General features: G+C 36.0%; 1 protein-coding gene across 3 annotated transcripts in view; it reads right to left on the reverse strand.

The window, feature by feature from the left end:
* LOC136828311 (27 kDa hemolymph protein-like) overlaps positions 1-25014 on the reverse strand; it is a 28063-nt gene extending 3049 nt beyond the window's left edge. For 2 of the 3 annotated variants that reach the window (XM_067086182.1, XM_067086181.1), the window contains exons 1-6: positions 16254-16588; positions 11285-11421; positions 9262-9383; positions 8279-8433; positions 5100-5253; positions 2854-3084 (exon numbers count right to left, since the gene is read on the reverse strand). In XM_067086182.1, the coding sequence (XP_066942283.1) occupies positions 2883-3084; positions 5100-5253; positions 8279-8433; positions 9262-9383; positions 11285-11421; positions 16254-16320 (837 nt within the window). In that variant the 5' untranslated portion in view covers positions 16321-16588 and the 3' untranslated portion in view covers positions 2854-2882. Of the gene's footprint in view, positions 1-1966; positions 3085-5099; positions 5254-8278; positions 8434-9261; positions 9384-11284; positions 11422-16253; positions 16589-24850 lie in introns of those variants that run through there. The other variant, XM_067086184.1, reaches the window with a different exon arrangement.
* Between the last annotated feature and the right edge of the window lie 1153 nt (positions 25015-26167).

Here is a 26167-nt window from a genome sequence, read left to right on the forward strand (position 1 = left end):
TTTCCAAAACATGAGATTCATTGTCAGTGACCTCCATTCTTTGCTTATAGGAACTGAGTCATTTGGCCTATGCATCCAATACATGGGAGTAAAATGAATGTGACACAAATGTTTTTTCACTAAGTAGAAAACTGATTTGAAAATTTTAAAGCCTCTGTTGCTGCTAGTCGAGGAAATAAGTGGTTAATCAAGCAGCTCAGTCAATAGTTCAACCATGATCACTAGCTATAGAAGTCTGTGATGTCATTTGCTTAAATGTTTGTTATTCTAATGTCAGAATTATTAAGAACAAAAGGTGCCTGATCTCCAGCACTTGACTGGTCGCAGGGACTGTCATGGTTGTCTTAGCCAATTTCTTAAAGCCCTAAGAAAAACCACAGTATCTACCAAGTGTAGGACTTAAATGAGGATTACTGTTTTACTTAGTAAGTCTCCTAGAAATCCTGGAGGTAGATGACAATGATCAGCTATGGAAACATTCTAAGTAACAAGACTACTGTACTTGCAGTCAAGATTCATTACTTAACAGTCAAACTTTATAGCTAACTTGACTCAGCAGTAATAACTTTTCTCCTCAACTCAATCCAGGGAAGCATATCTGAATGAGCAATTCAAGCCGAAGACTTGGGTGTAAATATTTAAATCTAAAATTCATCTAAAATTAAGGAAACCAGAACATGTAGAATCAAATGGTACTGACACGTCAAAAAAGAAAAGAAGAGCGATAAAATTTAATTAATTTAAAGATTTTAGTGTGCTGCTTTTTGAAATTGCAGTTGTGAAAGCTCTTATTTTGAACAGATTTTGTCTAAACCCTTGATACCTTATACTATACATAAGAAATGAGGAAAAACTGACCAGTCAAAATGAAGTACTGGAAGATATAATCACATTTGACTGACATTAACACACATGTAAGAAGCAAACTGAGAGACAAGAGCCTTTCTATAATGAAGGCTACCTAAGTTACTGATCAAACACTTATAACTAAACAAATGAGCAATTTAGGCTAAATCAGACCTATGGAGACACAAAAACTACTAATTACAGCAATATGTACTCTGAACAATATTTTAGTGTATCCAAAAGTTAATTTTATCATGAATATCATAGGAGCAACAGGATATCAGCAATATGTACTCTGAACAATATTTTAGTGTATCCAAAAGTTAATTTTATCATTAATATCATAGGAGCAACAGGATATCTGTCTAAAAATGATTCTGTAACCTAGTTAAACATACAAAGCAATAACACCCCGAATACTTTCCTGATATACGAAAGTCACTTTTGGTGTTACTAACATTTACTTGAGATGGTCTATCCCTGTGAAAGTGGCAAAACAGGAATGAATGACATCAAAGCTCATTGACAAATTACCATAATGCTTTGCATTAGTTCCAGAAGTTTTATCACCAACTAAAGGGTGCATTACTGCAACTAAGAATAAACATCAGAATCCTGACCAAGAGAGAGGTAAATTCCACAGCATGACCAGAAAACCAATTAGCATCCACAACGAAAGACAACACACTGACTGTAACCCCTTTTCTGTGTATGTATTGAACCCATCCTCCCTTCTTTTGCCATTTTACTGGGCTCATGCTACGTTGCATCTTGGTGAAATATTAGAATAATTAAAAGGAAGGTTTGTTTTCTTATGTCCTCTGAACAGCTGCTGCACACTACACTTGAAGAAGAGTTGCTAAGATAAATACAGCCAAAACTGTTATTACCATTAGTAGACAATTTGACTTCTCATTACAAATTTTTTTCTTTACTTTCTATCTTTTGGTTGTGGTTCCAAAAAAACATTCACTTTAATAAGTGGTAAATTTTCCTTCATGACGTATTTCTATTACTGGTAGTTTTAAAACCTTAATTTTTGCTTCCTGTTAACCAACTTTCAATTCTAAAACTTTTATTAGAAGTCACTCTCACAATGGAAAAAAAAAAACTGGCCAAGACAGAGTCTCATCTGTATTTTTTAATATTTTTGTGATCTATGACTATCAAGTACTGCATGGTACTGACACATCCTTATTGATTGAACTTAGTTCATGGGTAGGAACCAAAGAAATGTCAGTATCTCCACACTGGTCATCATTTTTGGCAGATGTTTCACTTGTCATAGGTTGAATAATATATTGTTTTGATACAAAGCTTCAATTGCAGGATGAAAGAACCAATCCCAGATGGGATAACTTAGGAGTTATATAGTGTGCTCATAAAACTTTAATGGTCATCAGACTTAGGGTTTATAAGCTGTATCAATTTGATGAGACTGGATCTAGCATTAGGAGACTCATTCAGATCATGTCTAACTTTAATTTTTCAAGTAAGAAGGCCTTGACATTTTAAGAGCAACCACATCCACAATCGTCTATGCAGTTTTTTCAATAAAGTTTCTCCTAAAATGAAAGGGAAAAATTAAGTGAGGATATATGTGTAGTAAAATCTTGGCTAAGTTAGCTAGAAAAATTAATAAATGCTAGAGATGAAAATTAGATTTATGTACAGTAATTGTTTTCTGATGACCTTCCCCTTGTACAAAACATGAGGCTGGGAGTTTTGGGGATTCTACCTCAGACTTCGCTTGGCCATAGAGAGACCTAAAGCAACATGACTAGAAACTGATGAACAAGTTCCTCATGACAAAACCATCAAAATTCACACACAAACACCATTTTGCACAATGACATTCTTTCACTATAACTACTCCAAGAAGAATTCTCCAGATTATTTTGCATTTCCAAAAATTCAAGTTCTCCAGATCAACTGTCTTTCTCATAATACTATTTCAACTATTCCTTGACTAGATAGTGGTCCCCTACAAATACCTTGGCTTCTTACCTTAACCCTTTTTCAATGTATTGCACAAGTTAAAGAAGAATGTTGGCTGCTGTTAGAGCAGCTGCCAACAACATCAACATCCAAGGCAGAAGTGTTGTGGCACCACTTGTTTGTTTACAGGGGGTAACTTTTAAGATCTGAACAATAAGAGAGTCAAGGATGTTAGATGGTGTAGAATCGTCACATTTCTCTGTCCACTCCACAATACACTGGTGCATTGTATTTATTTTCCTGTAAAGAGAGGGACTTTCAGAAACAGTGTAAAATTTATAACACACAACAGTCTGCTTGAAATGCTTAACAATAAATACAGATATACAGTTAACTGGAAGTACCAACTCAACTTATCCATGAACTTTTCAGATAATCAACTTATTCAAATGGAAAAATATTTAAGTTACAAAGGTTACTTTTAACATCTAAACGACAATGTACCTGCATTCCTTTCTGGGCGATTAACCTAAAATTCTTGTCTTACCAAACAATGTCAAATATGTTTAAAGAGAGTTACAAGGATAGAGATGTGCTTCACAGACTAACTGATCCATAGAAGAAGACTTCCTAAAGGACTCCTGTAATCAATGTTCTTCATATTTTTGAATAGCTTATATGTTTCCATCTACAGACCTCACAATATATGCTTTTCTACAATACAAATTGAGGCATTCTGGCCCTCTTTAATAATTAAGCTGGTATTTGTTTCATTAATCTTGCCTGAATAGCTAATGTATTTTTGTGTCATTCCTCTAGAATGATAATCAGATATTAACAGATAACTGGGGTCTATTGCACTGTATAGTACCAGGTTAGTACTGTTTCCTTTTTCCCCAGGAGAAAATTGATGTTTATGCATCCTAGTACCCTTCTGGTTTTATTTTCAACTTCTACACACTTTACATTTGCAGTCACTGGTGATGACTCCTAATTTTTCTCTTGATGAAGTAGTTCATACTTAGTATTCTTGGTTTTATAACCTGTGCATGGCTTCATGCATCTCAAGCTGAATGGCATCTGCTGTTTTACTGACTACTCACCTATTTACTGAGAGAGAGAGATGGAAGGAAATTTTAAAATCCTCCATTTCTCTAAGAATGAAGATTTACAGTGTGTGGTGGTATGAAAGATGAGGAGGAAAGAGACAAAGGCTTGCCTATCTTATGACTGGAATGCCAAAAGTTAGAACTTAAGGCAAGCAAGTTCTCTAAGAATTTGGTAGTTATGAGCATATTCACTATGACAGTATGAATTGACTTACAAGACCACTCATCACCAGGCTCAAACGGACACTGCAAAGAACCTTAATGTCTACAGAGTGCTGTACAAATGGTAACCAAATACAGAGCAATTAGTGTAATGTTAGTCCAGTTGTTCTTAAGCCCTAAGTCATGACCCAAAATTGGGTCACCAAGCCATCTGAATAGGTTGCCAAGATACACTGAGATTATTTGTAATAATAGTAAAAAAAAAAAAAAAAATACATATATATACATTATATGAATAACCTGTTGCCCATCGGCACCTGGGCATCTTCGTATAAGGCAGATTGCAGCCTTCATACTGCATCTACAACCAGAGCATGACCTGACATGCAACCTCTTGCCTAAATCACCCCAATCTGAGAAGCTGGCTAAATCCATGCAGTGTCAGGACTCTCAATAAATATTAATTAATAGAATTTCATGTACAATGTATGAACAACCTCCTACTGGTTTCCAGCAAAATTAAATTATATTCATGAACATAATTTTTTACTATAATGTGTTACCATTCAAGGATTTTTTTTTCTTGTTTCTGGCTGCAATTGTCAATATACTTTTTTTGAGATACTTACGGTATTTCCATTAATATAACACTTATCATTTACTTATTTTGTCTTTGTTGGCTTTTTTATTACCAAGATGATTCTTTAATGATGTTGAAAACAGTGTTTATGATTACTGAAATTATGAGGACATGTGGTCACGAATGGACATTATGGACAGCATTCTGGGTTGGTGCCAAAAAAAGGTGAAGAACCACTGAGTTTGTCATTGCCTATGTGCATCACTGTATTTGGAAATTGGAGGCAAATGAACTTGTACCTGGGACAGGAAAGGTACTACTCATCTGCAAGGTTCTTCATTCTCAAAGGTCAGTTGATCAAGATATATAAATTATGGGTGAACAGCCAAGCAATGAAATGATATAAAAGTGGTTGGGAGTACAAGCTGATACACATTTAGAAAATACAAGAACCTCATACTTACTTGCAATTCTCTTCATTTATGGTTAGTTTGTTAATGCTTATTGCAAACGGATCAGCTTCAACGTCCTTCATTTCTGGCACTCTGTCTTCTATGCAGGTTCTAATGTTGTCCTTCTGACTCTTAACACATTCTCCACCTTTCTCGCCCATGAACACTGAAAATGTAAATTTGTAAGAAAAAACATTCCATGTCATTACCTTAGAGGACCTTATTATACAGCATATTTGCCAGCCTACACGACTCACTCGTTTGACAAGAATATTATTGGTATGAGGGAATTTTATACCACTTCATCCTACTTTTATTAAGAATAACTTATGTGATTTTTGAGAAAGCCTTCTCATATAACCTACAGTTAAGTGCTTTTCAACATAATCACATCTTTAATAATAATTTTTACCCTTCAATTCAAGCCCAGGTACACCTAATACAGCCTACCACTGTCTTATTGTAAGATAAAGTACTCTGTGATGATAAAGTTCTTGGGCTGGGATTATATGTATTATTTGCAATCAATACAAGGGACTATTATTTAACTACATGACACCTTTCTTGCATTCACAGACTTATTTATAAACCTTTTTATTCATGTACCTTACGCTAAACCTTAAGTGAGACATTTTATAGTGCCAGTGAAATATGGAACTAGCCTAGCCAACCGGTCAAAATGAACTTCGCACGTCTTTTTTCTTTTGTAAGAATGACTTTTCAGTTCAATTACTGTCTAGATCTAATTTAATATACAAGGGGCAAAATACACTAACTCCACATCCATTTGAATTTAGTTCACTTGCCATAAGAATTGAATTTATTACACCACAAATTCTTCAGTTACACTGACCCACTCTCATGGACTTTGATTACTCCAGACATACAGTCATTTCTCATAAGTGGAGAGTTTACTACACCCACAAGTGTTGTATCATCAGCATACTGAACAATCTTGTTTTCCAGGCCAACAGCCAAGAACACTACCCTGTGGCACTCCAAACACAATAGGTCTTGGTTTGCTAAAGATCCTATCATCAGGAACTCGTTGCTGCCTACTTGTAAGGAAATCTTGCAGTAACCTAAAAGACATCCACCAAACCTAAAAGATATCCACCACCTCCAAGATTCTCAAAGTTTATAAATATGAGCCTTGTGATTTATTAAATCAAAAGTAGCACTAAAATCTATCTGAATTACTTTACACTCAAAATCCTTACCAAGGTTCTCTTGCAAATGGCAAGTCAAGTCCAAAAGAGCATTACAGATACCTAACTGCTTCCTATATGCATACTGGCTATCAATTAACAATCCTTTAGATTCCATCTATCTGAATTACTTATCAAAGCTTTCTTGCAAATGGCATATCAAATCCAAAAGAGCATTACAGGTTAACAATCCTTTAGATTCCATCTATCTGAATTACTTATCAAGGTTCTCTTGCCAATGGCATATCAAATACAAAAGAGCATTACAGGTACCTAAATGCTTCCTATACACGTATGCATATTGACTATCAGCTAAATCAATTCCTTTAGATTCCAATTTTGGAGAGCACATACAGTACTGCAGTTATATGTGGAGCTTAAAAATAAGTGTTTCTGCAATTTTAACTTTAATACGTAAATATACGCATTTAAATGGTTGTGAAAGAAGAATATTAAATTTTGGCCAGTTAGTTAAACAAATTCTGCAGTCTGCAGATATTCCCCACTCTTTAGAACAGGCACTGTATTACTGAGCTTGCACTTGTCTGCAGATATTGCGCTGACCTAAAAATCTATAGAATATACTAATCTTGAGAGACAACACACAAGAAACATTTTTAAAAATAACAATGGGAAGAAACAATCAGAATCTTTTCCAACCACACTATCAAGAATATCAAGAATTTTCTTTATGTTCCTAGAGCAAAATGCAAATTTTTTAAGAACTGGTTCAGGATGGTACTACTTGAGATACAATAGTGTCATGTAGTCACAAATGTTTCTATCTACTGACCTTATGATGGATATTTCTAAAGATAACAAACTTAGGAGTTCTAGTCCCCTTTGGTATCCAAGGTACAGTATTTGAACACCTGCCCCAAACACCCAAGTCATTTTTAGACTCTGGGAGAAACACAAAGTCGGAGAGCTAACTTGGAAGAGGCCAAAAGGAATACATGAAATGTTAAAAGCAAAAAGCAAGGCAGCTGGGGCAGAAGGAATCCTCCAGAGATTTTAATACCATCTACAGTGTTCTATGTTATGTAAGACACAATGTAAGCTGTAATCTGCTTTGCTTAGATTATTAGTAACTACTGATAATGATTACAGAATCTCTCCTCTTCATGAAAACTCTAATATCTCCATGCCACGTACAGTAGGTCATACTTAGCATTCTTGTTTTACAACATGTGCATGACTGTTTTTATTCAACTACTGCCATTTTACTGACCATTCACTTAGTTACTGGCAAACTGTAAAGCAAGACAAAATGTAGAGTATTCATAATTCAATACTTTCTTTCACACTTCTTACACTTACTAATAGATCATATTAAAACTGCATTAAAAATTAAAAAACAATAACTTGCAAAAGAAAAAAAACCAGCTGAGGAATATTTTACAGAGCTATTGCCAGCTTGGCAGAAACAAATTTTGAGGTGGATGTTGGATGGATGCCTGAGGGACAAGGTGGTGTGAATGTTACCAGAGAGTGCTCATCTTCTGTGAGCAAGAAGACTGTAAGTCTGGGGATCACACAGATTGTGAAGTGGAATAACATGACTGACAGGGTTGTAATGAACAACCATCGCTTCTCACTCATTAGTCTGCCTCCTTAGTCCACTGCACATTCCTATCTAAGAACTGATTTTCTCAATGTGGTTACTAGCCACATGCCCACACCCAACATATGGGCATGAGAGCTAATGTGCCACCACTGCCTATCTTTTAATTTGTGGTCAGCTGTCCGAGTACTAATAGGACGATTTTAATGGAGTGGGCACAGAATGAGCAAAATATATCATAAATCCAGGTTACATAACACAGTACTAATTACAAACAGTTTTTTCTTTATGGCAAATATTTATCCATCATCTAAATCCCTAAATCCTATTCTGACCACACTAAAAAGTAATTGCTGCAACTGATACTCATTGTGCAATGAAGTTTAAAAATCAAAAAAATTTAATATTCCTATACTTACATGCTATTCTGTCACCATCTTTGTAACACACAAAGTCTAATCCTGCATCAATGGCTGCACGGGTGATGTTCAAATCTTGTCGTTCCCGTTCATCCATGCATACATCTAACTTTGTGAACATATCTTCCACACATTCCATTAAACTTTCACGTCGTCTGAAATGACAAAATTACACTCTTAAGTATGGTATTCATGCTTTGCATTTAAGAGAACGAATCAACATACTTTGGGATGTTGAGCAATGAATGGCAGAAATATGTCATTTTCTTGGGAGAAAAAATGATCCAGTTTATTATTAATCTAGATTTAAACTATCTTGATATGGTGGTTGAGGTTAAAAAAATCATCTAGCAAAGGAACATAAAAAAGGGGGGTGAAAGGGGAAGAGAAATAAAATTATCAATCATGCTCATCTTAATATTTGGCTTATTCGTTACAGTATCTAATTTTCAGGATCTCTAAATTATTAAATAAAAACCAAAATAGATCTTACCAAAAAATAAACCCTGCTCACTCACTGATCCAGTTGAAATACTTAATAATTATATATGGACTGGAGTAAATGAATAATGAGATTACTTGATTCAACAGTTGAAAGGCAGATCATGGTTTGCTGTTTTGCTTTTCACTGGAGATCCCTTTATTAGGGAAAATAGCTTATTGGTGTATAAAAATATTAAAAAGATGAAAATGAAAGAATTTCAGATCTGAATGCGTGTGGATATAGTACACTTGTATGTTATGGGAAGAGTGGAAATACAGGAAAATTTCTTGAAGAAAAAGAGATTAGTTGTAATGAAAGGTGAGAAATTGGTTTTAGATTTAAAAAAAAAAAAGAACTTTTGTTAATGATGCTTGGGAAGCATGATGAGGTTAATTAAGTACAGTATACTTATAAGACAAAGCATCTGCGTCCTCTACACCATGGTATTAATGGCACTCATTCTGCAGTTCAAGAAATGTGAAAACAAAATTATTCTCACCCACAATACTTCTTGAAAACCAAATCCAATTGACCCCTTGGGATACTTCGATTGATTTCATGCTGGAGTTTGTCCCATTTGATAATTTTCGTGATACAAGGTACTAAATTTTTCTGTGATTCCTGAAAAAAAATAAAATGGGGAAACATTAGAAAGATAAACGTACAGTAACAACTCAACTTAAACAGATGCTTTGGGGGTCTGGCTTTCTAACAAGTACAAAAGACCCTATGAAAAAACCTATGCTTGAGTATTGTCTGAATATCTTACAGCTAACAATTCCACATAGTCCCTAACCTGAACTAATCTGTAATTTACCCTTAACAGTCATTTTAAGAGATTTAAAATTGTATCACATATAAAATGGTAGCATAATAAAATATAATGATAATAATGTAGCTGGTAAGTACAACTAAATCAGTAAGAAAAAATATAGTACAGTTCAATAATAGGGAAATAGTGAATACTAAGGCAAGAATGTGAAAACATAACAAATTCTGAGGTTTCACAGCAAGCAAGTTCTTATTTTGCACAACCCTAGACTGCCTTCTGTATATGCCACTTTGAGGATATTATTACTGAAATTCTATTAGGTCAATGGCAGTCAAGATATCCAGCTCATAAGAAAGTGTTTTCAGGATATGAGAAAAGCCGAGCAGATGGACAGGAATCACAAGCATGAATCAGAGGGGTAGGAGCTTTTCACACTGCAGACGGGGAAGAATGAGAGCACTATAGTAATACTGTACAGTACAATTAAACTCAGAAAATGGCACTTACAACTTCACAGTTTACCCTGTGTAGCCTTTTACAAGAAGTTAGTCTTCAAATTATCAAACCAGCATTTAGCACACTTTTGTATGGAAGAATTGAAAGCAAAAGAAGTAGCACCAAAACCACTAACTGCCTCAAGGTCTTAAAATGTTTTGTGCCTTTTAAACAATAGCTGATTGAAAAGGTACATCACTGGCATTCATGTATAACCTGCACTTTCAGACAGGTTACAGTATACATGAATGGCAGCAGACAAATCCTTAAGGAAGTTAAGAATTTTTATTCTTAGTTTTGGTGTAATGATTCATTAAATAATGATGTCACCAGACATGTTTTCCTTATTAATGTCATAATACAAGGACTATCTGATCCAAAGATAGGTTCTAAATAAGTTAAAAAAAAAAAAAAACAAGAAAGAAGGCATTTGGTGTGACATAGCTGCACCAGGATAAATTACAGATGTGGTCAATGTTCATATATTTTGCCATTTCATGTACAAGCACAAAGGATGCCAACTACTTTTGTGTCCCAAGTGCTCTGTAACAACTTAAGTTTCTGGGATAAGGAAAACTGAATTCCACGTATACCTCCCATGACCGCTCCAAGACGTTCATGGTAAAAGCAAAGGTGACTGACCCAATTGTGTTGTATGAAAGCCTCAGTTCTCTACCTGATGACAAATGTGACAACCTGAGGATCTCTTACAAAACATAGTCCTCCGTACTCCATAAAGGGAGCACTAAAGTTAAGGGTTTTGCTGCTGCTTTCTTTCATTAGCAACTTTTAGCAGAATGCATGTCAAACATTCACTTTTAACATAGTAAGGTTAATAATCTGCTAGAAGAATAATAATAATAGTGGCCATAACTTAAACTATCTCAGAAATCATAACCAAAGAACTTACCTAATACAGTATTCTATAAATATTAATACCTTCACTTACACATATCTGTTAATATATTCACTCATCAACTTGATACATGAATCAACATGTATCAAGTTGATGAGTGAATATATTAACGGATATGTGTAAGTGAAGGTATTAATATTTATAGAATACTGTATTAGGTAAGTGATATGTATTTATATACCATTTGCAAATTAATCTATATATCAATCACTGCATGAATTTTGTGCTTAAAACATTATTTTTAGACTGGGTAAAATACTGGTTCCTTAGGAGACAAGAAAAAAAAAAAAAAAAGATTTTGTTAAGATAGTCCATACAATATAAAGTGCATCAACACACCTCAATGTCTTTCACAGCCTGTTCTCCAACCCTTGTCCTACAGCGGTCCTTCCAATCTGCAATCTGTTCTATGTCATCTGGACCTGTGATGTCTAGTGGTGAGAACGTAGTAGTTGAATCATCCATATCTCCATGAACTGTAAGAGAAAATAATAATATTACTATTTTATGACATGTCATAACTGTTTTAAATAAATTTACCGAACCAAGCTAGAAGGCTTTCAACAAAAATCTGCTTCTCCTGCAACTAAAAATTTTTTTTGAAATCTTTTGTTGGTTTTTACCAAGAGTGCAAACTGAGTAAAGGAGGCTTGATGGTTGGTTACTCTGATTTACCTTCCCAAGGTTGTTAATTGTGGTTTATTTTAACATACAATCCATCAGTTTACATGAGCCTACCTGTGTATCTTTAGCCAGATTTTAATAATAGTTCTTTTTGTTGGGGTACTTTTTAGCTTTTTGTTCTTGAGTATCCTTAATAAGCTTAATACAAAAATCTACTGCAAATTCACTGTTACCAGGATATTTACTAATGGATGTTGTTATTTGGACTTTTTTTTCTCAATGCTTTGTTTATGCTCCAGTGTACATGAGCGTTGGACTCCGCACTTGATTTTCAATACCTATGATGCCCTGCAATATGACAAACCATAAGACAAAGTGAGTGAGTCTGTGAATCAACTTCCTAGCTTAGTCCACACCTAGACACTAGCTTGTGAATCAGCTTCCTAGCTTAGTCCACTCCTAGACACTAGACTAAGCTAAAATCATTACAAGCTCTAAACTATACACCAACCAAGGCTAGGCCTAGCACCAAGCTATTCTGCAATGTTAGGCAGCCACTAAGCAGGCTAGTCTGAACTATCCAGGGCTTAGGTTTGGTGACTATGTCAAGCCTAGCTAGTTTGGCAAATTATCCCAGCCCAACCTACTCCCTAAGTGCGTTTGCCTGACGGAACTGGCCAACTTTGGCAACTCTGTCTATGATGAGTTAGGATTTCATAATCATGTAAACAATTCTTGTATAACTATAAAGTGAAGAGTGAGTGTAAGCCTCTTGTGACCAATCAGGCCAATACCATCAAAACTTCCCCTATTCTGAAGCAAATCCCCAGTTCAGACTTACACTTGCACTGAATATCTACCAGGTAGGATATGGTACACTAGATATGGTTAGGTTAGGATTTATATCTATAATTAGCTTACAAATACAATGCAATTAGGCTATGCAAAGGTTATGAGGGATCCTACCATTATGTCAGGTATGGTGAAGTGCTCCTGGTTAGGTTTGGATGCATTCCTGTAATCACCATTGCCAATTTTTCTGCAGTCATTTTTTCTCTCACACATGGGCATTATGTATGAACAGGTGAATATGCATTTTCACTAAACACATAAATGCAAACAGAATGAACATAGTCAAAACACCACAAAGGACAATAATAGCAGTTTGAAAAATATTTCATGGTTTTTACAAATAAAATCCTTGGTAATACATTACTATGATACTGTACTGTACTTTACTTTCTTAATAAGACTGAATGAAACATCAGAAATGGTCAACTACTGGTAATTTTGGGTTTTTTCCATAAGGAAAATAAAGGGCATGTGAACAATCAGTTCCATAGTTTGAATAAATATGGAGATTGCACCATATTCTAAAGCCATTATTGTTTTTTTGAAGATTTCAATACCCCTTGCATACTGTACTGTTTGGGAAGAGTAATTGCTTGTATGATCAGTAAAAAAATGTCTAAAGTAAAAGTGTGTGTGAGGGGGTGCTTCACCTTATGGACCACTGACTAGGGCTTTTCAGCCCCTAGATCTCTTGACCTAACCTGACCCTGAACATTGTATATCACACAGACATGCAAGAATTCATCCTAGTGATTTTAATTAATAAATTCACCAACATCTCAGTTTTGATAGTGTAAACGCTGTGAGTCCTCAATGGAGTTACACTTTCATGGTTCCCCGGGGCTCCAAAAGAGCTCGGGATGGGGGGGTGGGAGGCCAAGAGAGTGTAACTGCTTTGAGGACTCATAGTGGCTACCAAAGATAGGTTTTCCTATGTCAAAACCTGTTTTGTCAACCATTTGTCAAGATAACTATTATCTAGAAACTTATTGAAATGTTCTTATATACCTATTCCATTACTGAAAATCAACCATTTGTCAAGATAAATATTATCTAGAAACCTCTTGAAATGTTCTTATATACCTATTCCATTAATGACAATCAAGACATCTTGTAGTACGTGCTAATGCAATTTTATGATCCAATCTTTTTTTCTTTTATGTACCAGTTAGATATCTTTTTGGCTAATAAAAACTTCACAACTTTGCCTGCTGATATATCCAGATATTTCCTAGTTCCTCCCTGTTTTCAACAAGCAGTGTACTGTATTTAGTTTAACACTGGCTGCATTACATGCAAACAACACACTGACAATGGCAAGGGAATTAAGTTGATTTAGGTATATTTATATGCAAAATCAAAATGTAAAACAACCCTTCATTCATCTGGAACTGCTATAATCTCTCCCACTGATAAATGCCTCTCCCCACAAAAAAATATGGTTAACTTTAGTGAATTAGCATGATTGAGGTAAAAGTAACAAATCTGTGCCTTCTAGCCCGGCTTTTTGGTAAGGAATATGCTGTGGGCAATGTTAAGGCAAAAATAGGGGGTGCTCCCCTTGCCTGTAAAGACACACAACACAATGCCAGGCTGCAATAATTATCTATACTATACTTCACTTATAAGATTTATGGAGCTCTACATCAGGTTAGGTGAGGGGGTTTTGGAAGGAACAATTCCGGCCCTGGTCAGGTAGGATCCAGCATACCAAGTTAAATTAGGATGACCCTGTGAAATCTTTGTACCTTACAATGTTTTGTGATTGATACTGATTATAAAGAAGAGCCATATTTTATTCTGACTACTTATTTAGTCGTTTATTCATTTTACATCATTCCTATGGGTGTAATTCACTTACTGGCTTTCCCCATCAATGTTGAAGAATATGTTTCGAAGAAAATATCAAGGATTTAGACCATTTTTTGGCCTAGCAATATACCAGGGAATGAAAAATAATGTATGTTGGGATAATTTGCTAAAATCTAATAATTACCTCAACAATCAGTGACAAAAATCCTGCCTCTCATACAAGTCTGGTTTTATTGTTGGATATGGAGGGATAGTGTTCAGGAGTTTTCCAAATTTTTTGGCTACATACATAATGAAATCAATGTTTATTTTAGTGTTTTTATATTACCCTAGATACACAAAACCTAAAGCAGACTTCTTCTGTGGAATCATCCTTTCCCCACCATACAAACCCCGATTCCCATAGGTTGGCCTAAATAACCTATACTGCCGATAATTAATTTTATCAGGTTACCGTATGTATCTAGATTGTGTGTATTGTATTTGTATATTCCATGTACATGGCCCTGAGCCAAAATAAAGATTATTATTATTATTATGTCAACACTGGCGCCCGCTGAATTATGAGACATGTTACTACTTTTTTATATTCAAAGAATCTAGAATGTAGTTCTAGCATATCCTGCCATCAAGTTCATGACGAATCAGCTTTGATTTCTGTTAGTTTTCCATCACTTGACCAATAACGCTTCAATGGACATTGTCACCATTGGTAGTGTATGGTGGCATATTTTTTCTAGTTCAAGTAATGGTTACTTGTGCACTAGGCTATCGCTTATGCTGGACCTTTATGAACACTGATAACCCACATAAGCTCGCTGCAACCTTCTGTTTGTGAAGACTCTTCTCCATGCTATAGAAATGTTTTCGAAAACAGATTCAACCATCTAGCATTATTTAGTCGAAAACACAATTTGGCGGGGAAAATTACCTATTTCTAACCAGTTACATTATGTGTAATTAGGAGGTAAGTGATTTTAATGGGAAATAGGCTTTGGTATTTCTGATGCTCCGTATGTGATTTTGACCACTTTCACGGGTAAACAATATCATATTTGTCTGTTTATATGTTTAGATCTGACTTTCACCCAAGTAATTTTAAGTATGCTAGGGGTTTTCTGATTGATATCTGTGTTTTAAAGACAATGAATTTCATTTCCATTTAAAGTGGTTGAATCTCCTATTATATCGCCCCCAAGTCAACATCAGGTTAGGTGGGGAGGTCCACACAGGGAAAAGGCCACCCTGTCAAGAAAGGACCTAGTGACCTCTGTTAGCCTGCTTGGGAAAGCTAAGATGTATTCCTGTATTTCACTCTTCAATTTACAGCATTCTGTGTCAGGTTAGGGGAGGGTCCTGGGCAGGTGAAGCTGTCCCCATCCCAGGGAAGGTAAGAACCCAGTGCCCTAGTCATGTTAGGTTAAGATACATCCCTGTATCTTCACATTTCATAAATTTCCAGGTGATTGTGTCTGTTTACATTAATAAACTATGTATTTTTCCCAATGACTAAGCCTATACTGATTATACATTTCTGACTAGTGTAGTTCTATTGCACACCAATTTGGTTTCACCTCACCCAAAAACTCAGATGCACAATGATATGGAGGGGTAGTGTTCGGGAGTTCCAAATTTTTTTTTCTACACACGTGATGATTTAGTGTTTTTATATTACCCTAGATACACAAAACCTAAAGCAGACTTCTTCTGTGGAATTACCCTTACCCCACCATAAAAACCCTGGTTCCCATAGGCAGGCCTAAATTACCTATAGGCGGCCTAGGGGCTAGGAGACTCAAACAAGAATCAGCAATACGTGTGGCCTAATGGTAAAAAATATATACACCACATGATGAGCATTTGGAAATATACAAGGTATATGTATTGGACAAGATATTAGAGCACCATCGTATCACAATAAATCTCTCCCCGCACCCTAGTCACTGGACTCTAATAAATAGCCCATTAAGCGTCAAAAACACCGCACTAGCCTATCCTGAGGTTATTAAATACAACTCACCCGAAATACAGAGAAGAAAAATGACAGCAGCCCAAGTCCACGCCCTGGAAATTCGGAGTAATTCCATCGTCAATGCGAACAGCCTCAGCCTCTTAAAAATTCAGACAGGCCTAAGGAACCCTTCCTATCAGCAAGTGTATAAGTCCACAAAATCCACCGGGGCAGAGCACTAAGTTATTAGCCTGGAAGTCGGTGGGCTAAAATGACAAAGGATCCCTGGACGAGCAGTGCACGGCCTATGTGTTACTACTACTGCGGTTAGTACTTCTCTGTCACGATAGCTTGCGTAGTTCTAAGGGGAAGGGTGAATCAGCTGATGTTGTTATGGCCAGTGCAACTGCACTCAAGCGTACCAACATGTCTTTCACTCAATCATACTGTTTAAGAGTGTTTACGGTGCTTCTTGCAATCAAATCCCGACTATTTAGATTGTTTTTATATTTCAAATTGCATACTGTATTTAGTTCTTAATAGACTTACAGTATATTTACACATAGTTACTAATTGTCAAAACCCTCAAGTACCCGCATATTGGCAGGTCTTATTCGCTGTAAAACATTGCTTTTCTCTGCGGCATTTCCTAAAAACGTTACTTCTTAACAGCTTCTTCTCGTTCGTGTTGTATGTTACAAAAAACACTTTAGGGCCTTTGGTAAAGAAAAATAAATCTTCGAAAAGAATACAATAATGGATAATATATCATTTTGTTATAAGTCAAGAGCCAAGCAATCTATACCTCTGGTATTACATAAGAAAAAAAGGCCTAGAACATGGTGGAGCGCAGATATGCAGAATGGAACCTTTTCCGTTGTGAAACTGGATGTTTTGTACAAGGGGGAGAAAACCATCGTTAGAAAACACAAATATCAACGAATCTGCATAATCGCTAGGAAAAGGAGAACGATGGTTTGCTCCTGTGATAGATAATGACTGACTGTGTGAATGTGATGAGCAGTAAGCATATCCAGAAATTGAAGTGATTCTGATGCATATACAGAATCTAATTATTGAGTTGATGGATTAAATTTAGTTGTGGCATCTTTGCCAAAATTGCTGAACTTGAACATTTGTAAGGAGTTGAGGTTGGTGACAGTAAATTTGCCCAATAAAAATTTATGATCCTACGAAATAAATGTAAATATTGTAAGTTGGCTGCTCCTAATACAAAGACGGTAATCGGAGTGCACAGTTAAGGAAAAGAGACTGGTAATGAAGTTTTTACAGACTTCAAGAGAAATCGCTGAGAAGAAAAAAATGAGGCTGTGGTTCATCTAAGACATATTCCAGCTATTGATACGAGGTTTACCTCTAGTGACAATGTTGTCAATGTTGCTGGTGGACGCAGCGAAGGTGAGACAAACGACAACATAAAAAGATAGGAAACTGAAACGAAAAATGATGAAGTGTAATGTTTCCAGCGAGGAGGACAATGTGGGAGATGCATTCTCCAACAGGAACTGTTATCCACAGCCAGTTCCTGATGTATATGAGAAAATTAATCTGATATTCAAGAAACCTGCAGCAAAGTAGACTGCTGCACCATTCTACAACATGACAGATATCACGCGCCGACCAGATGCACTGTCACAGACATGATCATGTTGAAAAGTAAATCTTGTAACTTGGATTTTGTCAACGGTACCAACAGCATGAGTCAGAAAAGGCAAGACACTTACCATATGGTAAATCCGAGAAGGTCAAAAGCCGCAAATACTGATCATGGGTTCAAATGTTAACGTCTTGAATTGTCAGTCGAAAATAAAACACAGCAAAATTGAGTCGATAAAGTTGACGTTTATATATATATATATATATATATATATATATATATATATATATATATATATATATATATATATACATATAGACAGATATGTATAACTTCTTCTTCTATAACTGAATCACGTATGGAACGTGTGAATATATAAATAAAGATAAAATCCACGTGTGGAGTGCTGTGTGTCCTTTACTTGTGTTCCAGTGCATATGTTTCCTTTATAATCCCCATCTTCATTTATACTTTCTTTGTAAATATTTCTTCAGTCTGTTAAGTAAAGGACGTAATATGTCCAGTGTTTCCGTTTCCTTCGTGGATTTTATCTTTAGAGTTAACTATATATATACATATTTATTAATTTACTGAACATTACATTAATATGTGTCTAATGTGTTGATTGTCTTTTGGCTGCTAAGGCTTCAACGAAATTACATATCACTGAGGCACTCTCAGCCATTCATGGCCTGAGACAGTGAAAAGAGGGAAATGGAGTGACTGGACAGCAAGATAAAAAGATCCAGCAAAAAAAAAGATGTAGCAAAAGGACCTATAAGGTGGAACTTGGAGAAAACACCACAGCTACATTAAGAAGTAAGAGGCGGGACAGCAAGACTGAAGAAAGGAAGCGAGAATGGAGGTAAAGTAAAAGGCTAAAAACTGGATGCAGGTAGAGGCCCAAGGGACGCTGCAGACACCCCTTAGTAATGCCTACAGTGAAATACGAGAGGTGCACTGACGGCACTAACCTCCTACGGGAATGGGATCTTCTCAAGAAACCAGAACGGTGCTGGTCAACATTATCTGTTCCATAAAATTCTGAGTCTCCCACACTTTGTTTCTTCTGCTTTTTTGGATTAAGCTGGCCTTATGCCAATATGGGTTATCGCTCTTGGGACAGCCGATGCTCCTGCGTATACTTAAATAGACGTATTGGAATATCCATCGCACGTAACATCATTCACACTCAGCTGAGCGAAATACGAGTATTTACTGACTGATTGAAGGACTGATCACATAATAAGTGTTACAATGGTCTTGGAACGGAAAGTATATTTATTAATATATAATTTGAAGTGAAAATGAATGACAGAGAAGTCAGCACACAATATTATAAAACTCCTAAGTTTTGGTACCATACAATTACATGTGGAGGGAGTAAAGCACATGATTGAAAAATAAGATGGTAAGCGAAGGATTACACCTGATGACGGCGACATGAGAATGCCACTTAATCAGATCGTTCCCCACCCTTCTCTAAAACAAGTTCAGGTCACATGAATCTGAGGAAACCACGAAAGAGAAGAAACCGCCAAGCCAGGTTATTGATATAATATTTCAGTGACGGAGGTGATGGTCTGGTAGGGGTACGCGATTCAACAAGAGGACAGACTCTGTGACCCAGATCAAAGGCAGCTTTGGGCAGGACACTACTAAAAATGACAATAAAATTATGCGCAATGCAGAGGGAGAAACTGGTACGACTCAAAAAGCGGGTCAAGGACGGCGAGTTTACCCCGTCAGGAATTTTAACAAGCACAAGGGTTCTATAAACCTACGATCATGAAAAGGGTCTATGGGTATAATTTGCAGCTCGAATAGGAGAATGATGAAATTAATCTACATCAAAACACCTACTCTTTTGGACACGTATTCGGCAATATGAATTGTGCGTTGTGTATTACACTATCAACAAAAAATTTAAGTATGAAGATTACGAATATAATACGAAATCACAACTTGAGGTTGCCAAACATCAAAATTACGACAATTCCGCGGAAAACTTTTCAAACGATAATTCAGAGATTTGAAAAAATTACAATTCCTTCAGAACAGAAACATCAGATCACTGATAAGAAGGGGACCAACGTGTATAAGAAGGAAACGCCAGACACTAAAGTGCATTAGGAATCAAACACGTTGAACCACCATCAATTACTTATCTTGATGTGAGGGACATCACGCTAAAGATGGGCGTCCGGAGATGACTCCACAAGAACTGATGAACACCAGAGAGATCAAGACTTAGTTTAAAAGATGACTGCATTATTAGCTGAGCATAGCTGTGATCCAGATCTCGGAATAACCAGGGAAGAACAATTTTTTGTAATGAAACCTCTGACTCACTCAACAGGAGACTGGGTTCTCTGGACTCGAAGTGGATGACAGTGTTACCATCCTACCATGTTCCACCTTCATAAGCGGTAAGTATAAGGTTTCCAGGTCTTTGCATACTTCCACTGGAGGTGTTGCTTTCTCCTCTCCCGTTTTTGTAGCATGGCTGCAAACTGCTCCGTTTCTTGCAGGCGTCCATACAATTTCGGGAGGACCGAGTGACGTCTCACGAAGATGGAACACGCAACCCGCAGAACTATAGTGTTAGCGGTTGTTGTAGTATGGATTTGTCCTTGATAATCAGATAAAGACCCTCGGTCCTAGACGTACATTATCACGCAATACGGAAACAATTAGGGATTATATCTCTCCATTTGCCATTCGCACTGTCGTGCAGCGTTATAATAATAATAATAATAATAATAATAATAATAATAATAATAATAATAATAATAATAATAATAATAATAAATAAATAAATAAATAAAGAAATAAATAAATAGTCATAGCAGCACGCGCCTTGATATGGATAAACAAATAACAGTTACGTATGGGAACAAATATATTTAAAAATAAAGCATAACAGAGGGAGCTTTCAAGAATCTGTGAGATTCCCCTTTACAATCGTAAAGATCCTCGAAAACTCTATGTTAGCTTTATTTTTAAATATATTTGTACCCATACATAACTGCGGATTTATTTCTCCGATAATAATATCGTAAATCATGTTTTACCCGTGTTGTGAAAAATCCAATACATCTACACTATCTTAGCCACTGTTTCTAAGTTTTTCTAATCGTTTGCTGAATACATTTGAATGTCACTAAGGTACTTGAATGCATATAATTACGCATGAACCGCCATATATTCGTCAACAACTGATCTCGAAAGGCTTGTCTGTAAGTTGTTGCTTTTCAAATAAGATACCACGCACACGATAGGGTTTGTGCGCTAGAATACATACCTTATTCCCACGCGTTATGTACATATAACTGATTTTATTATATAAAACCTATGTCGATGCTTTGCAAAGGAATTTAAATTTTAAAGCTTTTTCTTGTTTAGATTATGGTTACGAAAACTATATCGGTAGCCTTACAGGCACAGATGAACCATTTCTTCTGTTGATAGTTTGTGCATAATATTTGCGTAAAAGGAAAAATGATTTCTTGCAAAGAGGCGCCTTCAGCACGGATCAATTTTGTACATACTGCTATATTACATTTACCTTGAAACCGATATCAATATTTAAAATTTACAGTGTTTGGCGTTAGACTCATACAAGCTAACAAACAATGTAACAACAAAATAGATCAAACAAGTTGAAAAAAACAAAACTTGAAACATATGTAGACACAGAATCTCATGAGGTTACTGCAGAAGAAATCTTTCTCTCGGCGCGATGCTCAGAACTGCATTGTTCCTCCACTTTGATCCAATCCTCCACAATTGAATATAATGAAATAATTCCTTCGCTCTTTCTCGTTTCACAAGGCTTCTCGGAGGAGGAGCAGAGAATCCACTCTTGGAAAAAAGAATATATTATTATTATTTTACTTTTAAAAGGCTTCCCAACGGAGCGACACAGAACCTTCTCTTGGAAGAACAAGATAAATTATCATTCTTTTTGTATTTTATTACCTTTGTATTTTGCCTACGATGGTGATTTTTTGCTTTAAATGTCAACGGTTCTTTAAGAGAAGGATAAGTAACAATAGATAGTTATAAAAAGCAGCGATGGACGTATACACAGTAAAGGCGTGATCAGCAACTGGATAGGTGACCACCAAGAAAGGTCAGGTACCGTTGGCACACAACAAGCTCCATGAACACCGATATGAAGGAGCGTGGGGCTGGCAACTTCATCCTAAAATGACTTGCTGAAAATCATACACACATATATATATAATATATATATATATATATATATATATATATATATATATATATATATATATATATATATATATATATATATACATACTGTTGGTATATAAATGACATTGACTTTTCCACTATATGGGTATAGATTGATATATATATATATATATATATATATATATATATATATATATAGAGAGATAGAGAGAGAGAGAGAGAGAGAGAGAGAGAGAGAGAGAGAGAGAGAGAGAGAGAGAAAGAGAGGCTTTATTCTGCTGGAATCACGCCTTGTAAATTAGGGGATACACTAAAAATACTTTGTCGCTGTGGGAGAGAGAGAAGACCTGAGTTCAACTTTATTGCACTAACTCTGTATATATATATATATATATATATATATATATATATATATATATATATATATATATATATATATATATATATATACAGATATATATACATATATACATATATATATATAGTATATATACACATATATATAGATATATATGTGTAACGGAATCACTAAAACATGGAACGTGATGAATATATAAGTAAAGACAAAATCCACGGAGGAAAGAGAAACAATGGAGTGCTACAAGACCTTTTGGCGATGACTTATAGTCCTGTCTTCTTCAAAAGGGTGCGAGCAGATTAAGTAAAGAACTCATATTGCAAAGATGCTGGAATCTGCTATCATCAATCAAACCAACAATATGAACCTGTCAGGGAGGACATTGGAAATCGGGACGCCATTGACACCTTAATTGTCTCGCACCCTTTTTTGAAGAAGATGACCCAAGAAACGCGACCGCCAGATATCGCCAAACGGGAGCTATAGGCCAAAAACCACTAGGGAATTTGGTCATATAAGAAACGCCATATAACATATATATACACCTTCATATTTTTGTATATATACCATTGTATTTACTATTTATCCAACCACAGGAGGAGAAATATATGGACTTTAAATAGTGTTTTAAAAATATAATTACAGAAAAAGACATTCAGAAAATTTATATATACACATTTGTATATGTGTAACAATCACCATGGAACGAGATGAATATATAAGTAAAGACAAAATCCAGAGAGAGAGAGAGAGAGAGATAGTCCTGTACTTAGCTGATTAGGGAACCACAAGTCGACAGGCCTTGCAGCACTCTCCTTCCTTCGATTTTGTCATATATATATATATATATATATATATATATATATATATATATATATATATATATATATATACTATTTATCCAACCACGAAGGAGAGTTGGATATAAAAAATATAATCAAGAAAACTTTTGACAAATACATCCCTGAGAGAGAGAGAGAGAGAGAGAGAGAGAGAGAGAGAGAGAGAGAGAGAGAGAGAGAGAGAGAGAGAGAGAGGGATAAGCATCTCAAGTAGAGTCTCACCCAGTAATATATAAGGCTTCATTTACTTTTGACAAATATATCGCTGAGAGAGAGAGAGAGAGAGAGAGAGAGAGAGAGAGAGAGAGAGAGAGAGAGAGAGAGAGAGAGAGAGAGAGAGAGAAACTCTCTTCTCTCTCTCTCTCACCCAGAGATATACAAGGCTTCATTTACAATCCGAAGATATATTGAGTCTATTTTCTCCGAAGTCGAGAGCGAGCGTAAACCACGTATGTTGAGTAAATTTACGCCACTAAGGTTTTCTTAGAAAAATTACTCAAAGTCTAATTCAGAATATTTTCCCTTTGATGGTCGCTAAACGGATAATTTTATTTACAATCCGAACTTTATTAGTCTATTTTTCTCCGAAGTCAATAATGGCGTGTTCGTAAACCAATCGAAATATCGTCACCCTCACAAACTAACTGCCTAAGTCATTTTTCATTGATTTTTGGATTTTGCCTAAAACAAATCTCAATATGTGGCGCACCTACTGGTTTTCTTGCCTAAAATCAGATGTAAAGTCTAATTGGAATAAATTTCCCAAATGCTTTCTGCCTAAACGGATCAGTGAGTTATGCATTAAATTATGCCTAAGTCAAATTGTTTGGGCAAAAAAATGACTTAGGCAGTTAGTTTATGAAACCAATCGAAATATGAAAAAAGGGAATAAGTACAAAAATATGTTCTGTAACATTCCCTATGCAAATGCAGTCACTCCCTCTTCCACTCTCATGCAAACATACATTTCATCAGATTTTTTTACCACTCATCTCTGCCATTTTCTCAAAGCAACATTTAACAGCCTATCAGAGCAATCATTCTTTTGGCTGGTAACAGGTTTTGTTTTGCTTCATTTTTTGTTTTCCGTTTTTCTCGTAACAAGAGTAATTATGGCTTTGGCAATCGGAGAGAGATGGGTCTTTCTGTCTTCAATTACATCGTGCTCATCTTGCACTGTCAAAATACCAATGCTCTCGGTGGGCCATGATATCAGAATAAACAGTACCAGGAGTTAGTTCTCCCCTTAATCATGTTGGCTTCGTTACTGTAAATCCATATTCAAAACTACTTTAATAATAACCGATTCATCATCCTAGGAGATCCAAGAGCAAAATCAAGGTTTGGCCTCAAATAAAACCAACAACGAACGTCCTGTCAGCTTTGTCCTGGAATACAAAACAAAAGGGATTTTTTCCTGACCATAGGATCAACTAGAGCAATTGCAAAACTTTGGATGTGGACGAAGAGTTGTTCCAGATACATGGATACAAATGAAATGTACCTTTGTGAACCTTCAGTCAGCTGGTATTAAAGCGCAGCAAATCAGATGCCTGATGAGAGAGAAGTCTTGTGATATTACCAGCTTCTGATGAAACATGACTCCATGAATTTGATACTGTCCACATACCTGCAATGATCCATCTCTCTTCCATACCCTTTGATGGGGTGGTGCCAAAAGGGTAGGAACCTTCCAGTTTTCAGCAAGGCTTTACTATGAGATGGTGTTGCTATCCCATATCTTTTCTTGACCGCAGCCAACGGTGGTAATCATTCATAGCTGGGCCGGGTCAACAGGTAGGCTGCAGGCCGGGACTGACCCAAGGATTCTTGCAAACACGCGCCCAGTGCTCTGCTAGCGAGAGATCTGCTTTCCATCCCTGACCTGTGTCGAAAGATTCAAGTGCATTCTGTCATAATCCAATGTCCAACTGCTGACCGATGCAATAATCTATGTTAACCTCGTATTATGTCAACTGTCCATAGGTTCAAAAATCATCTAAAAGACTTACTGAATCGTATGTATGTATGTATGTACATAAAACGCAATATAAAACAACAAATACATAGAGAGATCATTAGAAAAAGGGATTAGGCAATGGGGAATGAAGACAGGCTGTAGTGATGAAGTGGCAAAACAACTGCACCCACGCTAGACATAACTTTCATGTAAGTTGATGAAAACATTTAATGTCGTACTTCCTAATGATGAGAGTTGCCGAGAAACGGTGGGATGCATTTGTATTTGATCAAGGTGACCCCTCAGCTGAAGAGAAGCCTAATTGTTATTATTTTGATTTATGACAATAACTAATAATAACAGTGGTGATGGATATCTCTATCATTTGATTTTTATTATGAATTTGTAATATTCCATTTAAGTAAAACAGTTTAGTATCAGACATACTTTTAAAGGGTTTTATGTAATGTAGCTTGACGTGACCTCAGACAAGAAATGTCAGTAAAAGTGGATCCACATCAGATGAATACGACAGCTTCATTATCAAATCATACACTATATAATACCTGTAATTATCAGGAATATTTGTTAAAAGATGCCATTAACCTTTCTTTACTAACGGACACAGAGAACACGGAACTAAAAAGGAAAAAAAAAAAAAATGGAAAATCAGCTCCAAAAATCGAAGAGAACTTCATTCCTGTCATGTGCTAACAACCGCAGCCACTCTCCTAGAGCAGTGCCGCTACAATCTCGCTTCCCAGAAGAGGAAATCTCCCGAAAGCTTTTTTTTTTTCTTACAGTTTCTTAACTTTTTCTTATCCGGGATTTTTTTTCTTCTTCTTCCCTCCAGTTATTACTTCGCGATGTTTTGATTGTCACCCAGAGAGAAAAATGCTAATTAAAATGTTGATCAAAATCCGACGTCTTTAATGAAGCGATTAAAATTTTTTGTCTCTGAACAGATGACGTGGAAGAAAGGGGAAA

This window comes from Macrobrachium rosenbergii, chromosome 42 (genome assembly GCF_040412425.1).
Source record: "Macrobrachium rosenbergii isolate ZJJX-2024 chromosome 42, ASM4041242v1, whole genome shotgun sequence".
Taxonomy (NCBI): Eukaryota; Metazoa; Arthropoda; class Malacostraca; order Decapoda; family Palaemonidae; genus Macrobrachium; species Macrobrachium rosenbergii.